The following is a 19,066-nucleotide window of genomic DNA, read 5'->3' on the forward strand; positions in this document are numbered from 1 at the left end:
TCAGCCAATAAAATAGCATTGAAACATTGTGTTTGCAAATATGATCAATCATTGCTAATGTAATAATGTTTTACTCCATTTACTTAATTTCCTTCATTTGCATGATACATTGAATCATAAGTTAATTACAAAGACACTTAGCTAAAACATTTGGCTGATTTGTGGCTCCACCTGGTACAGAAGTGGCCTTGAGTGATATTCCTTGGCAGTTACTTTTTTTGAAGTTTAGATATGTTTGTGTAACATGCTAATCTGTATTTAAATAAATTGGCTAAAAATTCTGAAATGGACTATAGCCAACTTCACAAGACTAGGATGTTGTGTGAAGAGTGAACCAGCCTTACTTAGCATACTTATTTAAATGCTACCTTGTAATCCAGAAGTGTCTAACCTGGGCAACTTGATTTAAAGACTTGTGGACTTCAACTCCACTTCAACATGGTTGGCTGGGAAATTCTGGGAGCTGAAGTCCACAAGTGTTACGATTGCCACAGTTAGACCCCTCCCCCCCCTTCCAGTCTATCACTTTTTGCAGGATCAGATCCTAAAGATGCCTTCTTTCAAAAATCACCTAGGACAGGAAAAAGTTATTTAAAGCCTTACCGAAACATGCTTTCCTGTTCGGCAATTCAAAATAGTGACATATCAAGGTACGTAGTGTAATCAGAATGGTTCTCACCTTGTTCAGTGGAACTTATTCTCAGGTAAGAAATTCATAGGTTTGCAGCAAGTCTATGGCTGGCCCATAGATTGCACTAAACCAGTATGTGGATTGTTTGCTTTTAGCTTAGCAGCTTAGTCACAATGTTTCATAAATCATGCTTTATGGCTTAGCAACCTGAGTACCTGTAGTTAAGTCCAGCTCTTGTATTAAGCCAGTGTTTCCCAACCTTAGGCATTTTAAGAAGTGTGAACTTCCACTCCCAGAATTCCCCAGCCAACCCTGGGGAGGGGCAATTCTGAGAGTTGAAGACAACATTTATTAACATTCCCAAGGTTGAAAAACACTGTATTGTGTTAAGCCAATGTTTTAAACCATTTTTAAATAAGTTATAATAGTTTGCTGCCCTAAATCACATCCTAATATTAATTATTAATAATTCATTCAATTTTAAGGCTGCCTAATCAAAAACGATTCCAGTGGCGCCATCATGCACAGAAGCGGAACACATTTAACCTCAACGTCACATTTGTAAATCACAGAAGTCTCTGGGGAATTCAAGGGGATATAAAAACTATAAATAATAAACAAATCTGACCAGGCAATTCCTTTCCTACAGTAATGATTCACCTCTACTAGCCCAATTGTTTATGAAGCTTATTCAGCAGTTAACCCAAGAAGGGGATATTTGAACTCTTTATTTTTTCTGTATGAATATATTCAGCTACATTAAATAAATGAGAACTCCCTGCTTTTGAATTCCATATGAAAAACAGCTTCCCTCTATATATACATACAAAATCTCCTGATCCCAAAGAAATGTATTGTCTTCAGAAACAGCATTTTGAAAGCACTTCTGGAAAACCTTAAAAAGTATACCAACTCAAAGATAAGGCAAGCTGACTATGCTGCTGGAATATTCCCATTCAGGCTACTGTCCTGTGCAAAAAAGGAAGAAGGAAACAACTAGGAAAGTTTCTAATTATCCAAATTGCAGCTTTCCTGAAACTAACCTAACAATCCCTGGAATTTAAGAGCGTTTGCAGAGTGGCTATACAAATTCATAAAACCACAGCTTCCTGCCTTGGAGTCATGAATGAAATATCTGCACTTTCCTGAGCTTTAAAAGCAGATACAATGATAATCTTTCCCTCCTTTCTTTTAAATCCGTCAGAGTTCCTAAATATGAGAAAAGCTTCCGGTGGTTTTCTAAAGTCTAAAAATACTAAGAGTTAAACCAATGTTACATTGATAGCCTTTAAATGATTCATTGAGAAAATGTTTGCTTTGTGTTGAATTGCAGAATTTTCTGCAGCCGTCCACCTAAAATGACTATCATCTAGTCAATAACAAAAACTCCACCTATAATCAGCAGAACAACCCAATTGTTTTAAGAATCTATAATTCCTTAAGCAAATAAACTTAAAATGCTGGAAGATTAAAACAATGCAACTCGCTACATTGTGGAAGACTGGAAAAACTATATTGTATTTGGTTTTATCTTTCAAGGATGCTACCAATTCTTTATTGACACTCCATTGTGAAATCCATTGTGAGACGCAAGTGTAGTAAAAAAAAAAAAACAGTCCCATTTAGTCTTCTGAGGATTGTGCTGAGAATACAATAGCTTGACTTTTATCTTTTGAGTACTGCACCAGTTGGAGAACCCTATTAATAAATAAGAACTTGCAATGTAGCCTGTGATTAAATAAAATATACCAGTATCCCCTTTGCAACTTTGTTTCGTTAATAGCTGAGAAAAAAACATGCAGACCACAAGATGGTGCTGCATCACCATTCTTTTAACATAGGGAGTTTTGCACGCTGAGTAAAGCTGTACTTTTGTGTGGCACCTTCAAGTTAGTGTTGTGTTCTGGTAGTTGCTTGGACAAAGTTCTCTTTAGATCTTTTGGCATGATTTTGGAAGTAGGTTTGCTATTGCCTTCTCCCTAGGACTAAAAAAGTTATTGACCCAAGGCTTAGTTGACACATCTAATGCCAAAGCTGAGTTCCCACACTGGATTTAACCATGCTGTGTTTCATCAGCACCTGAGTTCCCACTCTCTAAATTAAAACAGAACAAACTCCATTGTAATTAACAATGTGTGCAAAGTCAGCCTGTATTTGTCCCGCTTCAGCACTTTTCTGGCATAGCCTGTTTTCCCTAGTTTACTTTCACTCTCATTATTTCTTAAATTTATTTGCTCCTGTATCACCGTAGAGCTACTCTAGGCGGCTTTTAACAATAAAAAGGAAGAAATGAAAAGAGTGTGAAAGGAAGATAATAGAGCAATAAACAACGAAAAAGAACACAGCGAGAAATGCAATTATATGATTACTGAGAAAGAAAGATGGACAGCAGAGAACAAGGGTGGGAGGTGGAATCTGCCCTCAATCCAGCAACCAGGTCTTTCGCTCTGCAATGCAGCAAGACACTACTACTACCTTCAAGCTTTCCAGTTTGTCCGGTGTGCAATTCAGACATGGAGTTGTGAGGGTTTAATCTACATCAGTGTTTCTCAAAGTTGAGAGTTTTCAGATGTGTGGATGGGGAATCCTGATCCACGCGTCTGAAAAATGCCAAGTTTTTGCTAAGAATGCTCCACATCAACTCTCAATTAGAAGAGGAAAAAAAATGCGAAGCGGCCTAAAGCTGGTGCTGCGTATTCACACAAATGAGATTAAAGCAGGCGCTTGCCTTCCAGCGGCAGCCTCCAACCCCTCCTCCCTGGAGTCGTAAGCCACGCCCATCAGCAGATTTCCACCCCTCCTCTCGCCTTCCCGAGAAGTTCAGCTCTCGCGAGAAAAGCGTCGGGTGGGGGGGGAGAAACCCCAGCGGAAACGGGCGCTCGGAGAGCCATGGAAAGAGGCTTTCCATTTCCGCTGGCAACTGGGCGGAAGTAGAAGGCGCTCCTGAGCCGGCATGGCGGCGTCTTGGTCCTGGTGTCTCCTCCTGTGTTCGCTGGCTGCCTGGGGCAGTGCGGCGCCGTTAGACGAGGGAGAAAGCCAGGGGAAGACGGCGGGGGCGAATACTCCAGGTCAGTGGCGGCTCTTGAAGGGGAGAAGGAGAACGGCTTTGCTTTTCCCCCATCCTGCCCGCAGACCTTGGGCCTATCGCTTCGCTATGGCGGGTAGGAGGATGGAGGAGTAATGGAAGGGAAATCACCACCTGCTCGTTCCAAAGGCTTCTCCTAGGCTTGCCCTTGGTGATTGAAGCTATCAGGGTGGTCTGTACGGTCCGCCTTCTCTGAAGGACTATACAGACCAGGCTTTTCCAACCTCAGCCACTTTGAGATGTGTGGATACTAGTCCCTTCGTTCCCTAGACATTGTGTTTTAAAACCTGTGGACTGCACAACTCCCACAATTCCCCAGCGAGTATGACAGGTTCTGGATATCTCTTTTTTTGGGGCCTTCGATGCCTCAGCCTGGATAGTCCTAAAGTTGGGGAGTTCTGGGAATTGAAGTCCACACATCTTAAAAGTTGAGAAACCCTGATAGGGACCATTCTGACACTTCTGGATATCTCTCTCTGGGACCCCCGAGTGCCTGCCCCGGGTAGCTCCTAAAGTTTACCCATCATATATAGTCTTCTTAAGGAATGATGAATTTAGAGTGATGACCCCATAGATCTGGCATCCAGTGTCTAAACAGCCTTTGTAAAGGATGAAACCTGTCACTACTTTTCTTTTCTTTTTTTTTATTAAAAAGTTTTACAAAGAAAATTTCCCCCCCCCAATATTCCCCCCACCCTTTTTCCCTCCCCACCACCCCCACACCCCTTTCTCCCATCCCACCCTCCCCCCCAGACTTCCCAGAGCAAAATACAGGGTATTTCAGTTAACAATCATAAGCTAAAGTAACCTAACTATTCTTGAACTACCAAATCCCCCCCTGAAACCTTAACTCCACTATGGATAATGTAATATTTCTAAAATTTAACATTCATTCATAAGCTATTTGATATTTTCTTGTCTGATACTTATTTTGAATATAATCAATCCATCTTCTCCATTCCGATATATATCTTTCTTGTGTATAGTCCTTCAAATACGCTGAAATTTTCGCTAGATTCGCTACTTTCAATGTCCATTCTTCAATAGTAGGCAGAGTCCTTCTTCCAGTATTGCGCTACCAACAGCCTAGCTGCTGATATTAAATTTAAAATCAGTTTAGTCTCTAATGCTGTACAATCCGTAGTTATACCCAATAAAAACAATTGCGGAGTAAATTTCAACCATTTTTCAGGATGTTCTGCATCACCCACCAAATTTTTATCCAAAATGCCTTGATTTTCTTACAAGTCCACCATATATGATAATAAATTGCATCATCACATTCACATCTCCAACATTTAGCTTGCAAATTTGGGTACATACATGATAATTTTTTTAGGATCTAAATGCCATCTATAAAACATTTTATAAAAATTTTCTCTCAGGTTTTGTGCTTGCGTAAATTTAATATTTCTAACCCAAATCTTTTCCCATGTTTCTATCATAACTGGTTCCTGAAAGTTTTGTGCCCATTTTATCATACAATCCTTAACCAATTCCGTTTCTGAATCTATTTCCAGTAATGCATTATACATTTATACATTATAACCTTTTAATATGCATTTGACTTTGATCTCTAATCTGTTTTACCAGGTTTTCCTCCTTTTGCATAACACCAATTTTTTGATCTTCCCTCCATCTAGCTTGAAGCTGACCATAGTGAAACCAAGTATAGATTATCCCTTCTTCTTTCAATACATTTAAAGGTTTCAATTGCAATTTACCCCTTTCCATAAAAAGAAGTTCTTTATAAGTAATCACCTCCTGTTTTTGTTCTATACTTATATTTTCTATTGCGTGTCTGGGGTTTGCCCATATAGGTATCTTGTAATTTAGCTTATATTGATACTTTTTCCAAACCCTCAACAAAGCATTTCTAAGTATGTGACCCTTAAACACCTTATCCACGTTTTTTTCATATAACAAGTAAGCATGCCATCCATATAATAAATTATAACCTTCTATGTTTAACATTCTCTCTTCAGTTAAATTAAACCAGTCACTAATTTGTGATAAGACAGCTGCTTCATAGTACAATCTTAAATTAGGCATTTTAAGACCTCCTCTCTCACGTACGTCCTGTATAATTTTCAGTTTCACTCTTGGTTTCTTCCCACCCCAAATAAAAGTATTAACCCCTTTCTGCCACTCCCTCAAATTTCCATCTTTCTTAAGCACTGATATCTTTTGAAACAAAAATAGGAACATGAGCAATACATTCATTTTTATTGCTGCTATCTTTCCCAGTAGAGATAGTTGTAACTTTTTCCAATTTTCCATTTCTTTCTGCACTTTTTGCCAAAGAACTTCATAATTGTTTTTAAATAATTTTGTATTTGAGGCTGCAATATATACTCCTAGATATTTAACCTTTTTAACTATTTCAAACCCCGTTATTCTTCCTAAGTCTTCTCTTTGAGATATAGACATATTTTTAGTTATCATCTTTGTCTTATGTTGATTTACTTTAAATCCAGATACCTTACCGTATTGACCTATTATGTCCAACATGTGTGGAGCCGATTCTATAGGTTGAGATAAAGTAACAACCAAGTCATCTGCAAACGCTCTTAATCTGTAATCTTGCTGTTTAATTACAATTCCTTTTATTTTATCAGACTCACGTATCTTATTCAACAAAACTTCTAAAGTTAAAATAAACAACAATGGAGACAAAGGACAACCCTGCCTTGTTCCTTTCTCAATTTTAAAAGCATCTGTTAAACCTCCATTAACTATTATTTGTGCTGTTTGTTCCTGATATATTGCTCTAATTGATTGTGTAAAATACTCTCTAAAATGCATTTTTTCTATTATCTTAAACAGAAATTGCCAGTTCAATCGATCAAATGCCTTCTCTGCATCCAAAAATATGAATGCTGCAGGGACTTGGTTGTTTTTTTCCAGATATTCCAATAAATTTACAATTTGTCTAACATTGTATTTCATTTGCCTCCCTTTTATAAACCCTGATTGGTCATTATGAATTGTTTGTTGCATAACTGGCATTAATCTATTCGCTAATATCTTGGCAAAGACTTTGTAATCAGTGTTCAAAAGTGATATTGGCCTAAAATTTTCAGGTTTGGTACAGTTTTGATCTTCCTTCGGGATCAATGAAACAAAAGCTGTTCTCCAAGAGGGTGGGACTCCTCCCCCTGATTGAATTTTACAAAATAAAGCTCTAAGCGGTTCTACTATTTCAGACTGTAAATTCTTGTAGTAAACAGCAGTTAATCCATCTGTTCCCGGAGCTTTACCTATTTTTAACTGTTTAATTGCTGCAATAATCTCAGAAGTTATCGGCTGATTCAATCCTTCCATCTGTTCTGACGTTAATTCAGGAATATTCTCTTCCTTTAGGTATCTATCTATATCCATGCCTTGTATTGAATCACTAGCATATAACTTTGTATAAAATTCTAAAAAAGCTTTTTTAATCATATTCTGTTGATAAACTTCCTTACCTCTAAATTCTATCTTACCAATAACTCGTGATTTCTGTTTTTTCCTCAACACATAGGCCAACCACCTGCCTGGTTTATTAGCATTACAAAATGTATTGTGTTTAGCATATTGTAAACTAGTTGCCACTTGATCAGCCATTAACATATTGAATTGCTCTCGTAGTATGTTTATTGTTTCTTTTACTTTCTTATCTCCTGGATTAAGTATAAGTAATTGTTCTTTCTTTTTTATTTCCTCCTCTATCTCTTTCCGCTTCTTTTGTTGTTTTAATCTATGTTTATTATTCATATGTATTAAAGTTCCCCTCATATAGGCCTTACTCGCATCCCATACCATTTCCATAAAAGTACCCTTATGCATGTTAATAGCAAAAAATTCTTTCATTTGTTTTTTAAGTTCATTCACATTTTCTTCATATCTAAATAAATTTTCATTTAACATCCAAGGCCTCCTTTCTCCCCTCTCCTTTCCAATTCCACCCAGACCGGACTATGATCAGTTAGAATTCTTGGACATATCTTCGTCTTCTTCACCCTAGAAAAAAAATCATTTGTGATTAGTATAAAATCAATCCTGGAAAAGGATTGATGTCTATTGGAAAAAAATGTAAAATCTCTCTCCTCAACATTCCGTTCTCTCCAAATGTCTCTCAATTCCATATCTTCCATCATATCATTACAAAAGATTTAGGTAATTTTGCACGTTTCGAAGTCTTTGATAAACTTTTTTTGTCTTTCTGTGTATCTATTACTCCATTCCAATCACCCATTAGTATAAAAGTTTTATAATCCCATTGTATTATTTTGGTGTGTAAAAATTTATAAAATTTGTCTTGTTGATTAGGTGCATATATTCCAATTAAGAGCATTTTTCCACTCTGAGTTAATAGTTCAATTGCAATATTGAACTATTGAATCCTTGAGTATCTGCCTCAATTAAATTAGCTGATAATCCTTTCTTTATGTATATAACTAACCCATTTTTCTTCTCTGATGCTGATGCCACAAAGTGTGTACCTAATCTTGAATTTATCAAATATTTTTGATCTGATAGTCTAATATGACTTTCTTGCAAACAGATAACATCGTTCTTAAATTGTTTCAAGTAGTGAAATACTTTCTTTCTTTTTTGTGGTGAATTTAAACCATTAACATTCCAGGATAGGAATTTAGTTGCCATCTTTGGCCCCTCGAAGCTTCAAAAGCATCAGCTGAATATCCTCCTCCATCTTACTCTTCAGCCTAGCCCCACCCACTGCTTCTGTTTTTTTGACTCCTTGAGATAAGTCTTGAGATTGTTGCACTTTTAGTTGTTATTCTTGGCGTTTGTAGGTTGCTCGTGTCAATCGTTGTTCTCTTGGTTCCTCTGTCTTCTTGAGTGGTTCCAAAGTTGGGGGTGGGCCCCCAAATTGCACTAATAATTCTTCCATGGTAATTCCTCCAGCTGCAGCTGCAGCATAAATTTGTATCTGCTTTCCATCTTTCTCTTGTTGTAACATCTCCATTTTCTTTCTGCCCCCCACCCCCTTTAGAACATTGACATAAAAATCTTTTGCCTTCCAAACTGTGTTTAAACGGTATCTTTCTCCATCATAATTCACTATTAGACCGGTTGGAATATCCCATCTGTACTGCACTTGCTGATTTCTCAGTTCATTTACCAGAAAGCCAAAGTCCTTTCTACTTCTTAACATTTTTGGAGGGATCTCTTTCAGAACCACCACTTCTTGTCCAGCCACTTGAACCTTATTCTTATAGGAAGCTTGTAAAATGTCATTTCTGATCCTCCTGGTTGTAAAATAGATCACCACATCTCTTGATAACTGTCTTTGTCTTGCCACCCAAGAGTTAACCCTGTAAATTTTATCAATTCGGATTGCCACATCTTCTGGTCTTTCTTTGATTATCTCTGCCATAGCTTCAGCACAAATGTCCTTTAGATTTTCCCGGCTACTTTCTTTCAGCCCTCTCAATCTCAAGGCAAATTCCATAGATCTATATTGTAACATAACCAATTCATCATCCACCTTCTCTATTTTAGTCATAATGTCTCCTACTTTATTTTCCAAGTTCAGATTGGCTTCATTGATTTCTTCTACTCCCTCATCCAGCTGAACAAGGTGTTTTGCCAATCCTGAGACTGCTAGAACAATGTCATCTCTTATTTCATTATGCTTTTCTTCAACAACATCTTTAATTGCCTTTATATCCTCCTCAATTTTTTTTAGTTTCCCCTCCATAATTACTGTTTGGTTATTCATAGCTGCAGTTTGATTATTCATAGCTTCTTTTATAAATTCTTTAAGTTCATTAAAAGAAGCCTCCTGGCTCTGTGAGTCAGCCAGAAGTTATGCTTTCTGTGTCACTACTGACACTACTGGAGTACCTCCTCCACTTTTAGAAACTCCTAGCTTAGCTTGCTTAGAAGCCATCTTTATTTTAAAAGTCTTTTTCCCTTTCACAGCCACAAAATCCCTTGAACAATTTTCAAAAGTTTATAGTTTGTAGTTTGTCAAACAAAATAGTCTTTTCTCCACAAAGCTCACAGTTCCCAGCAGCTTTAATCCACTCTCAGAGCGCAAAGTTCTCAATAAGCACTTTCACTTCTTACTTTCACTTTCACGCCCACAACAAAGGCGCCATCTTCCAGCCTCCAGCTCAAAGAGATTCAATTAGAAACAATGTAAACCCAGAGTTAAGCACTGTTACTTGCAAATGCTTGTTCTCCTGTTTCCGCTCTGTCTGCGCTTGTATTCAATCAAACTCACTTTTGCCTGCAGAGTTGGTCGCGACGTCTGGCTCTGTTTAAAACAGAGTTGTCCCAGATCCGGAGCTTCAGTGGGCTGACCGGGGAGCTCTCGCCCTCCAAGCCTCTGGAATTATTCCAGGAGGCTTAGGGGGAGCTCTACCCACACCCACCGGCTCTCCTCTCCTTCTTCTCCCGATGGAGAAGTTTTCAAGCCACCAGACAGCTGCTTAACGCTGTCAAAGCGGCTTTTACGGAATCACGGGGCCGGCGGTCTGGAGAGACCGTCCACAACGCCGGCGGTGCCAACCGGAAGTGAAACCTGTCACTGCTTGATGGACAGTGTAATGCATGGTAATAGGTATTTCATCTGGGTCATCCTTTCCCATCTGATGCTCTTCATTGTGGTTGGGGCATCAGACTAAAAACTGCAAGACTGGGAGTTCTAGTCTGGCTTAATTATGAAGCCAGCTGGGTGACCTTGGCAAGTCATTCTCTCTCAGCCCCAGGGAAGAAGCGGCAGCAACACTTATGAAATGTTGCCAAGGAAGAAACATGTCCATTTAATCATTGGAAATCGACACTGATTCAAAGACACATAAGCAAACTTGGGAATCCTCTGTCCAATGTAGGCTGAGCATTCTGGGAGTTGTCCCACCGTGTGCAAAAATTGCCAGGGTTCACTCACAACATTAAGTCAAAATACAACACATATAATAGCTTAATTTCAATGTGTGATTGCCTTTCTTGCCATATTAAGTCAGGCATGCAAATGTATAATAAAACACAAAGATTAGAGATGGCCACACAGACACTCAAAATAATGAGATCTTGACATGATGTCAGCCCAACTCACCTCACAGGATTGTTGTGGGGAAAATAGGAGAAAGTATGAAATATGCTCGCTACCTTGAGTTGTTTAAAAAAAATTATAAAAGCGGGATATGAATTAAATGTGGCATGAATGTGTACAACTCACATTGCACTATTAATGAAAGTTCAGTATGTAAATGTTTTGGGCAGTTGTGAGAAAGTTGCTCACTTACTTTAGAAACCAAAGCATTGGAGATATATGCAACAAAGTATATTTTATAGGAAAGCACTAACTCTGAACACTGGATTCCCTACCAGCAGATAGCAGGAGAGAGAGGGCTGCCAGCAAAATGTTCCCTCCAGTTATATACATTTGGTCAATTACATTTGAAGTAGAAAGGTAAAGGTAATCCTCGATGTATGACCACAATTGAGCCCAAGATTTATGTTCAGCAAGACATTTGTTGATTAGTTTTGCCACCTTTTTATGACTTTTCTTGCCACAGTTGCTTAGCAAATCACTGCAATTATATTAGTAACATGGTTCTTAAGTGAATCTGGTTTCCCCATTGACTTTGCTTGTCAGAAGATCTCAAAAGGTTGGATACTGCAACTGTCATAAATATGAGTCAGTTACTGTCTGAATTTTGATCATGGGGATGGTGCAGTGAGGTTGTAAGTGTGAAAAATATAAGTCACTTTTTTAATTGACGTAACTTTGAATCTACATATATAAAAGCGAAAACCACTCATGCATTAATCACAAAATCTCCAGAACCGTAAAGCCTACAAACTTGAAATTTGCCACAATATGTTCCTCTTGGGTTCTAGGTGCTCACTAAAAAAGGATTTTTTGGAATGACAATCAGAGCATTATTATTTCCTATATTATTATAACACGCTCTGATACTAATTAGCTAGATGTTCTATTCCTCCTCCCAATTTGAAAATAACTGGAGAGAATGGGATAGCATAGGACAGGCTTCTGTGGGGCAAGTGTCATGGAGAGAAGGGACTAGAAAGCCTGAGGGAAAGAAGGGGATAGTATAGGAGACATTTCTCTGGGGCCAGCCGGAGGGAGAGAAGGGGGGAGGATTCTATGAGGTCAGCCTGAAAGAGAGAAGGGGATAGGAGAGGATCTATGGGGCCAGCCTGAGGAAGAGAAGGGGAGGGGAGAGGATCTATGGGGCCAGCCTGAGGGAGAGAAGGGGAGAGGAGAGGATCTATGGAGCCAGCCAGAGGGAGAGAAGGGGAGAGGAGAGGACAGGAGAGGCTTCTGTGGGGCCAGCCTGCGGAAGAGAAGGTGAAAGGAGGGGATCTATGGGGCTAGCCTGAGAGAGAAGGGGAGAGGAGAGGCCGATCGTAACTACTCATTAATTTTCAAACTCTTTTAAGTGTCGATTTATCAAGCCTGATCATATAGTTTCGTAGCGGAGCACGGCTATTCAGCTAGTGGTGACTAAATGAACTGTTGTAAGTTGATGACCTGTAAAAAGAATAATAGAATTACACTGTAACTCTTCCTCTGGAGTACCATGATATCCATTGAAATTACCTCCCTATTATATTTCACCCTTGCAGTGTGACATTGTCAACATGTCCAATATACTACAGCATTTATATTGCAATCTCTTATTACACCATTCTGTTCTTACTTTCTAGAACAGGGGTCTCCAACCTTAACAACTTTAAGCCTGGTGGACTTCTGGGAGTTGAAGTCCGCTAGGCTTAAAGTTGCCAAGGTTGGAGACCCCTGTTCTAGACAGACTGCTGTCTGGTTTATGTTAGCTGTCTGTGGTCCAAGGCCATAGCACTAGGTTATACAAATACTCTACTATCTCTAAGCTACCTAAAATGTTTTGTACTTATAAAAGGGTGAATATATTCAGCATGATTTTAAAGTTTGCATTACTGTACACTACCACACAGTAATTATTGTAGCATACAGAATACTTTTTAACTTTAAGTTTTACACATTGTAGAGTTCTCCAGTGATCACTCACAGTTAACGGACTTGACTCAAGGTGCTTCAGACCCAGGCAGAAGTTCTGCAGACAATAAACCACTTCAAGTTGTACAAAGTAACTTACAAAATATCCAGCCAGAGGCACCCCAGCAAGGTTCTGATAAAGCGAAGGAAACAGCGAATCCATCCATTAATCACAAAGGTTCCCAGCTAGGTGCTATTGAATCCAACAAAGCTCAGGAAGACATAGATAAATCTCAAGGAGATCAGACAGACATATCTGATACATCTTCTCTTCCAAAGTCAAAAAATAAGGAATCAGAAGAGGGAGAAGACCCATTAACTAAGATCCAGAATATCCAGCCTGGTCCTTCTGCTCAAGGCGCTTCTTCAAAATTAGATCTTGTTCAGTCTAAAAAGATTCAGAAAGGGATAGACCATTCAGAAGTCACTAACACAATTGTTAAGAAACCAAAACAATCACAGGAATCATCAGCAAAAGAACAGACTCCCCAGTCAGGTCTGTCTGCTCAACAGTCTAATCCTGCAAGGTTAGGTGCTAGTAAAGCCACCAAAGCTCCGCCAGACATAGATAAATCTGAAGAAGCTCAGACAGACACATCTGGTACATCTCTTCCAAAGTCAAAAACTAAGGAATCAAAGGAGGGAGAGGACCCATCAATTAAAGGCCCGAACACTCAGTCTGGTGTTTCTGCTCAAGACTCTTCAAAATTAAATCCTGTTCAAACTGGAAACACTCCGGAAAAGAAAGATCACCCAGAAGAATCTAAGACAGGTGTTTCTCATCCAGATTTAAACGTTAAGGAATCAGAACAATCAAAAGACCAGAATCCCCAGTCAGTTTTTCAAGAACCTGCTTCTGGAAAGATAGATTCTTCTGAAGCCACCAACGTTCAGGAAGGCATATCTGATAAATCTATTCCAAAGTTAAAAACTAAGGAATCAAAGGAGGGAGAGGACCCATTAATTAAAGGCCTGAATGCTCAATCCAGGGCTTCTGCTCAAGAATCTTCAAAATTAGATCTTGCTCATCCCAAAAATGAAGAATCTAAGACAGACTTTTCTGAACCAGAGACAAATGATGAGTCAAAACAAATGGAAGACTCATTCCCAAAAGACCAGGATCTTCAATCAGGTCTCTCTGTTCCTCAAAAGTTAAATCCTGTGGAATCCAAAAACACTGAGGAAGAGATAGTTGATACTGGAGATGAACAAGAAAAAGGGTTGGGTGATGAAAAGAAAAAGAGTGCAAAGCATGAGGAGGATTTGGAGGGGACACCCAGGAACGGATCTGAAAATAGCCACTTCTTTGCCTACTTGGTGACCACAGCTATTATTGTTGCTGCACTATACATTGCATATCATAATAAACGGAAAGTGAGTATTCTGACTTGTTAGTGTTAATGATTTCCTATCTATCTGTCTATCCATCCATCTCTATATCTGTCCATCCTTTATCTTTCTGTCTGTCTGTCTTTCTGTCTGACTAGGTAGACTGATGATAAAAATAAAAGCTGATTCCTCAAGGCATCTTTAGCAAGAAGAAATAGTATAATGTCCTGTAGATAATCTGATTTTAATTAGGCTATTTTAGCTAGGACCTGATTTATTTGTTTTTTGTTGGGTTTTCAAAAATAAAACAATTGGAAAGCTTATCTCTCAAAATATATTGGGATATTGGTTTTGTCAATATCTTATCAAAATTTTGTCAATGGGGGCCATGCTGAGTAAACCATACTAATGCAATGCAGGGTGGATAAAAATCAATGATTTTTTTAAAAAAAATTAAAAAATCAGATTTTTTTGATTTAAATCAGATTTTTTTGATTTTTATTGAATTTATTTTAATAAAAAACTTTTGGGGTAAAAATCTATCATAAGATAGTTTTCTATTTAAGATACATAAATAATTTAGTTTATTCAGCATGAAATGGAGCTTCGTTATGTAGCATGAGGCTGTATATTCTGCAACACTGGGACTAACTGTGAGTCAACAGTGGGTCAAAGGAGTAGCAGAGATGACAGTTGCTCTTTAAAAATTATGATTTAAATTGAGTTGATTTAAATCAAGCCTTTTTACTAGTGATTTAAATCATGATTTAAATTGTGATTTAAATCAACTCGATTTAAATCAAATCCACCCTGATGCTATGTAAAACTTCTAAAAAGCTAGGTATTTTAAAATATGTTCCTTTGGACTGATACATGCTGCAAGCTGTTGTTCATTTTTCTTACCTTAGAAAAGATGTAAATTGGTCTATTGGCTGTAGAGAAGCTGTTTCAAGCAACATTCCTATTATGAATATTCTATATTCTCTGGATTACTTGATGGGTTATGATTTTGAATAATGTCTTACTTTCTAAGTGAGATTCGGTTTTTCCCCCTTTGGTGAGACCTAACTGTTGCTATTTTACAGGTTTTAATATATGGTACTATCTGTGCCATCTTTCTTTTTAAGGCTCTGATGAAATAATGTGCATTTTTCTAGTCTAATAGTTGTGACAAGCTGATTTGCTCACCTTAATGAGAAATTATAGTGTGATGGTTCAGATTCTTGCCGTGGCACACTTATTGATTCTCTTTTCTCCCCTTGCAAAGATTATTGCTTTTGCTCTAGAAGGAAAAAAATCAAAGATAACCCGAAGGCCCAAATCCAGCGACTATCAGCGACTGGATCAAAAGGTAAGGTCTTCTGCCATGAGCATCAAAACAGCCGAATTTATGGTTTGATTTTTTTTAATTTTCTTTAAAGCCACAATCACTTCTCACAGCTGCTTACAATGAAAATATGTACATCATTATACTTCCATTTAGATCAGCAGTGTCCAACCTTCTTAAGTTTCAAGACCTGTGGACTTCAACTCTCAGAATTCCCCAGCCAGCCAGCATGACTGGTTGGGGAATTCTGGGAGTTGAAGTCCACAAGTTTTAAGGTTACCCTGCCAAGGTTGGACACCCATGAATTAGACATACGTTACAGCATTCATGCACTTTTCTAATCCATGTTTCTGATGATATTGCCTTGGGTTTTGCTTTCACTGTTTGGTACTTTATTCCTGGTTGGAATCTACAAGCCTAGATTTATAGTCAGAAGAAATAAGCATTGGGTATGTGCTTTGGAACTTAGCTTATTGGCTCATACAGAAGAGTTAAGTTTAAAGCTTCAAAAAGACAAAGCATTGCCTTCGAGTTTAAAAAAACAAACAAACCGTCAAATCTTTGTAATAAAATAATTCTTCCTTTCTTTCTAGTTGTTGTAATTAATAGAGATATTTCAAACTCATCCAAAATCTGCTTTCATTGGTGGGAACACAAGATCTGTCATGCTCCTGTGTCATCATCAATGTAGCACAAGTAGTCCTCAACTTACAACCACAATGGAGCCCGGAATTTTGGTCTTAAGTCATTAGGGTTATAAATTGAGGTACCATGTGACTAAGCTCAATTTATGACAGTCGTAAACATGGTTCTTAAGCAAACCACATGGTCGTTAAGCAAATCCAGCTTATCCAATGGGCATTTTTTGAGCACCGCAAATGGTCATAAATGCAGACTGGTAGCCAGGTGCATGAATGTGACCACGGGAGGGTTGTGGCAGAGGACAGGTCATAAATAGCCTTTTTTAATCTATTGTAACTTTTGGTCGTTGAATGAGGACCACCTGTATGAAAAACCAATGAAAATGGTCTTTCTTAACCTATATGCAGTTAGGAAGGACCATTTTCTTCCCATTGGTTTTTCAATGCCAAGGAATACAATTTCAACACCTGTGGTCTGAACTTGCCAAGCGATTTACGTATTCTTTGTTTTTCTTCTTCGCAGATCTAAACCCAGACCTTTCTGCACGCTCTTGTGTTGCATGAGGACTCGTTTTGAAAACGGCACATAGAAATACGGGCGATGTCCAGCCTTTTGTCAGTACAGCCTCAGAGCCTGTTGGCTGTGTTATTGTGCCCATCGGGGGGGTGGGGGGAACGTAAGTGCTTTTAATTGTGCACATGCACTTTGCCCATTGCCATGCCTCGTTCCCTCTTTCAAAGCCCTGGACTGTTAATTCCCCTTTCAATTATTTTCCTGCATTTTTCCTGTTTTTCTCCTGCATTGTGACGAAGAACCAATCACTAGACAGTGGCTCTGTGACTTTCCTCTAAATGATGCGGTACTTACTATCTGTGAAATTGATCCTAAGGAACGTTAAATGAGCAGGCTGACTTTGTCCCCTCGATTCTGGATGTTAGAATCATAGTCAACATTGTGAGCTTGGAGCAGAGTTTATGAAGATTGATTCTTGTTCCTAAAGTGCCCTCTTCCGCTGAGGCACGTATTGCCTGATGCACTGGTTGAGCATCTCCTGTCTTAGACGGCAATATTGAGAAGTGAATATCCTGTACTTCCTATCTTAAGTGTCAATGTTTGTGAAATACCTGAGTTTTAATGTTTGGCTTAATATGGGCCAAGTCTTGGGTTGATCACTTAGATCAGTTGCTCCTTTTCTGATGCTAAAACTGCGGGTAAACATTTGAAGAAACGTTGACTTCAGTATTTGTCACCCCACCATGCTCTGAATGCCTAATTCAAACATTCTTCATGAATTAAGATCTTTCCGATCCTTACCGCCACATTCCCATGATTGACCTCAGAAGGTTGGGGCCGTTGTAATCCATTGTAAATTGCACAAACTACCCAATGGCAATAGGATCTATTCAGAATCAAAGTCTACCATCTGGCAGGAGACAGCCACTCACTTTTCAATCCAAGAAAGGAACTGCTTGGGTAAATCTTTCATTGGCCCATTCCACCCATAGCCATTTCATTGGCCCATTCCACAAAAATAGGAATAGATCAATGGCACCATTTATAGAGAGGTGGCAGAAGATGGCAGTTGAAGAGTAGGTGTGCGTATATCCCCCCTCCCCAATCTGAACTCAGCACTGGTGTTTCTATAATTGCATAGGTAGTCCTGTAATGTGAAGCAGCTTTTTCACATCGTTGCTAGCTTGAATTTGTCCTGTGGCCGTCATATTTTTTAAGTTGATGTTCTGAATGGCACGAGAAAGCTAAACTTAAGGTCTGTTTGAGGATTACTTTGATTTTAGTTTCCACTTTCATTTAGTGGGCTTAATATCACCCTTGGTGAGAAGCCACGTTGCTTTTAGCCTTCATCAAAGGATAGGACATTCAATCTGGGTCCCCTGTCCACCTGGAAGAATCTTAGTGCACTTTTGTTCCTTAACTTCTGCGGGTGGTCACAGAATGAGACAGTCAGTTAAGCTTTATCTGTTGAGGTAAGCCAAAGCATTTCTGTATAAAATACTTCCTGCTGATAGAAATGTCTCCACCCCACCCCAAAAATTTTGGGGCAATTTCTTACCAGCTGTTTGGAACTCAAAGTTTAAGTAGTTAGAATTACAGAGAAGTAGTCAAACTGATCCTCTTCTATCATCCAGCAGTTTGGTGTGCAACCTCATTCTGGCTCTGAATAGATTTAAGTCAGGAAAATCACCTTAGGGTTGGGTGTCCTTTAAATGACGTAAATAGGGGAAGTCCATTGGTATCTTTGGAAACCCAGCTGCCAGCTTTTGTATGTGATTAATGTGTAACCTTACAAATGACAAAAAGTCAGGTGATCAGTAGTGGGACATTTCCAGGCCATAAAATGGCCTTTCTTACCTTGGAACTAGCACATGACTGTCAATCCTAACATAAAATATAATTTTCTGGAGTGCAATAGAAACTTTGGATCGAAGTTGTGACACAGGTGGATGACTTCTGTCGTGCATGACATGAAAAGTTTTGCCATTTTCTTAGTTATGAAGGAGTTGTTAGAACCTAATAAATTTTGTGGCATTTTGATTTTAGGCATGAGGTTCAAGTTTAAATAGCTTGCTTCATATTCTTTTATATTCAGGTTATAATTTTTTTTTTTAATCAGTTCAGTTGAGTTTCATTGCTGGATTGTTCTCTTCCAAATGTCGAAATCAGCTCTCTTCCCTGTTTGAAACCAGAAGTATGTGTGTTTTTTGGAATTGGCCAGCTTTTAAAAAAAATACCTTAAATGTTCAGATTTATTTTTTAATCTTTGTAATCTTAGTGAACAAATAATAAATGGCTACACCACCATTCCTTTTGTGGTCAAAAGATAGTGTCATCAGTATCTGCTGGGTGTGCTTGTAATAGGCTCCACATTGTCTCTTGTTGCTATTGATCCAACTTAGAGCTTCCTACTCAGAGGCACTCAAGGGGAATGTTGCTGTATTCACTGAGCCACCGTTGATAAAAACAGGGTGTAAGAGTACAATGTAGAAGACAGTAGAAGTAAGCAATGTATATATTACA

General features: G+C 38.6%; 2 protein-coding genes across 2 annotated transcripts; one reads left to right on the top strand and one right to left on the bottom strand.

Annotated features, from left to right (window-relative positions):
• Positions 1-3,439: 3,439 nt before the first annotated feature.
• On the top strand, positions 3,440-18,850 carry TGOLN2 (trans-golgi network protein 2). Its single transcript, XM_034436974.3, has 4 exons — positions 3,440-3,699; positions 12,725-14,106; positions 15,329-15,412; positions 16,553-18,850. The coding sequence occupies exons 1-4, from the start codon at positions 3,585-3,587 to the stop codon at positions 16,556-16,558; spliced, it is 1,587 nt and encodes a 528-aa protein (XP_034292865.1). The 5' UTR covers positions 3,440-3,584; the 3' UTR covers positions 16,559-18,850.
• On the bottom strand, positions 7,727-11,094 carry LOC148112489 (uncharacterized). The gene has a single exon (XM_087875586.1). It carries the CDS (start codon positions 9,463-9,465, stop codon positions 8,497-8,499), a length of 969 nt encoding a protein of 322 aa, XP_087731712.1. The 5' UTR covers positions 9,466-11,094; the 3' UTR covers positions 7,727-8,496.
• Positions 18,851-19,066: the final 216 nt, after the last annotated feature.

Source organism: Pantherophis guttatus, chromosome 9, assembly GCF_059756535.1.
Source record: "Pantherophis guttatus breed Tessera chromosome 9, ASM5975653v1, whole genome shotgun sequence".
NCBI lineage: Eukaryota > Metazoa > Chordata > Lepidosauria > Squamata > Colubridae > Pantherophis > Pantherophis guttatus.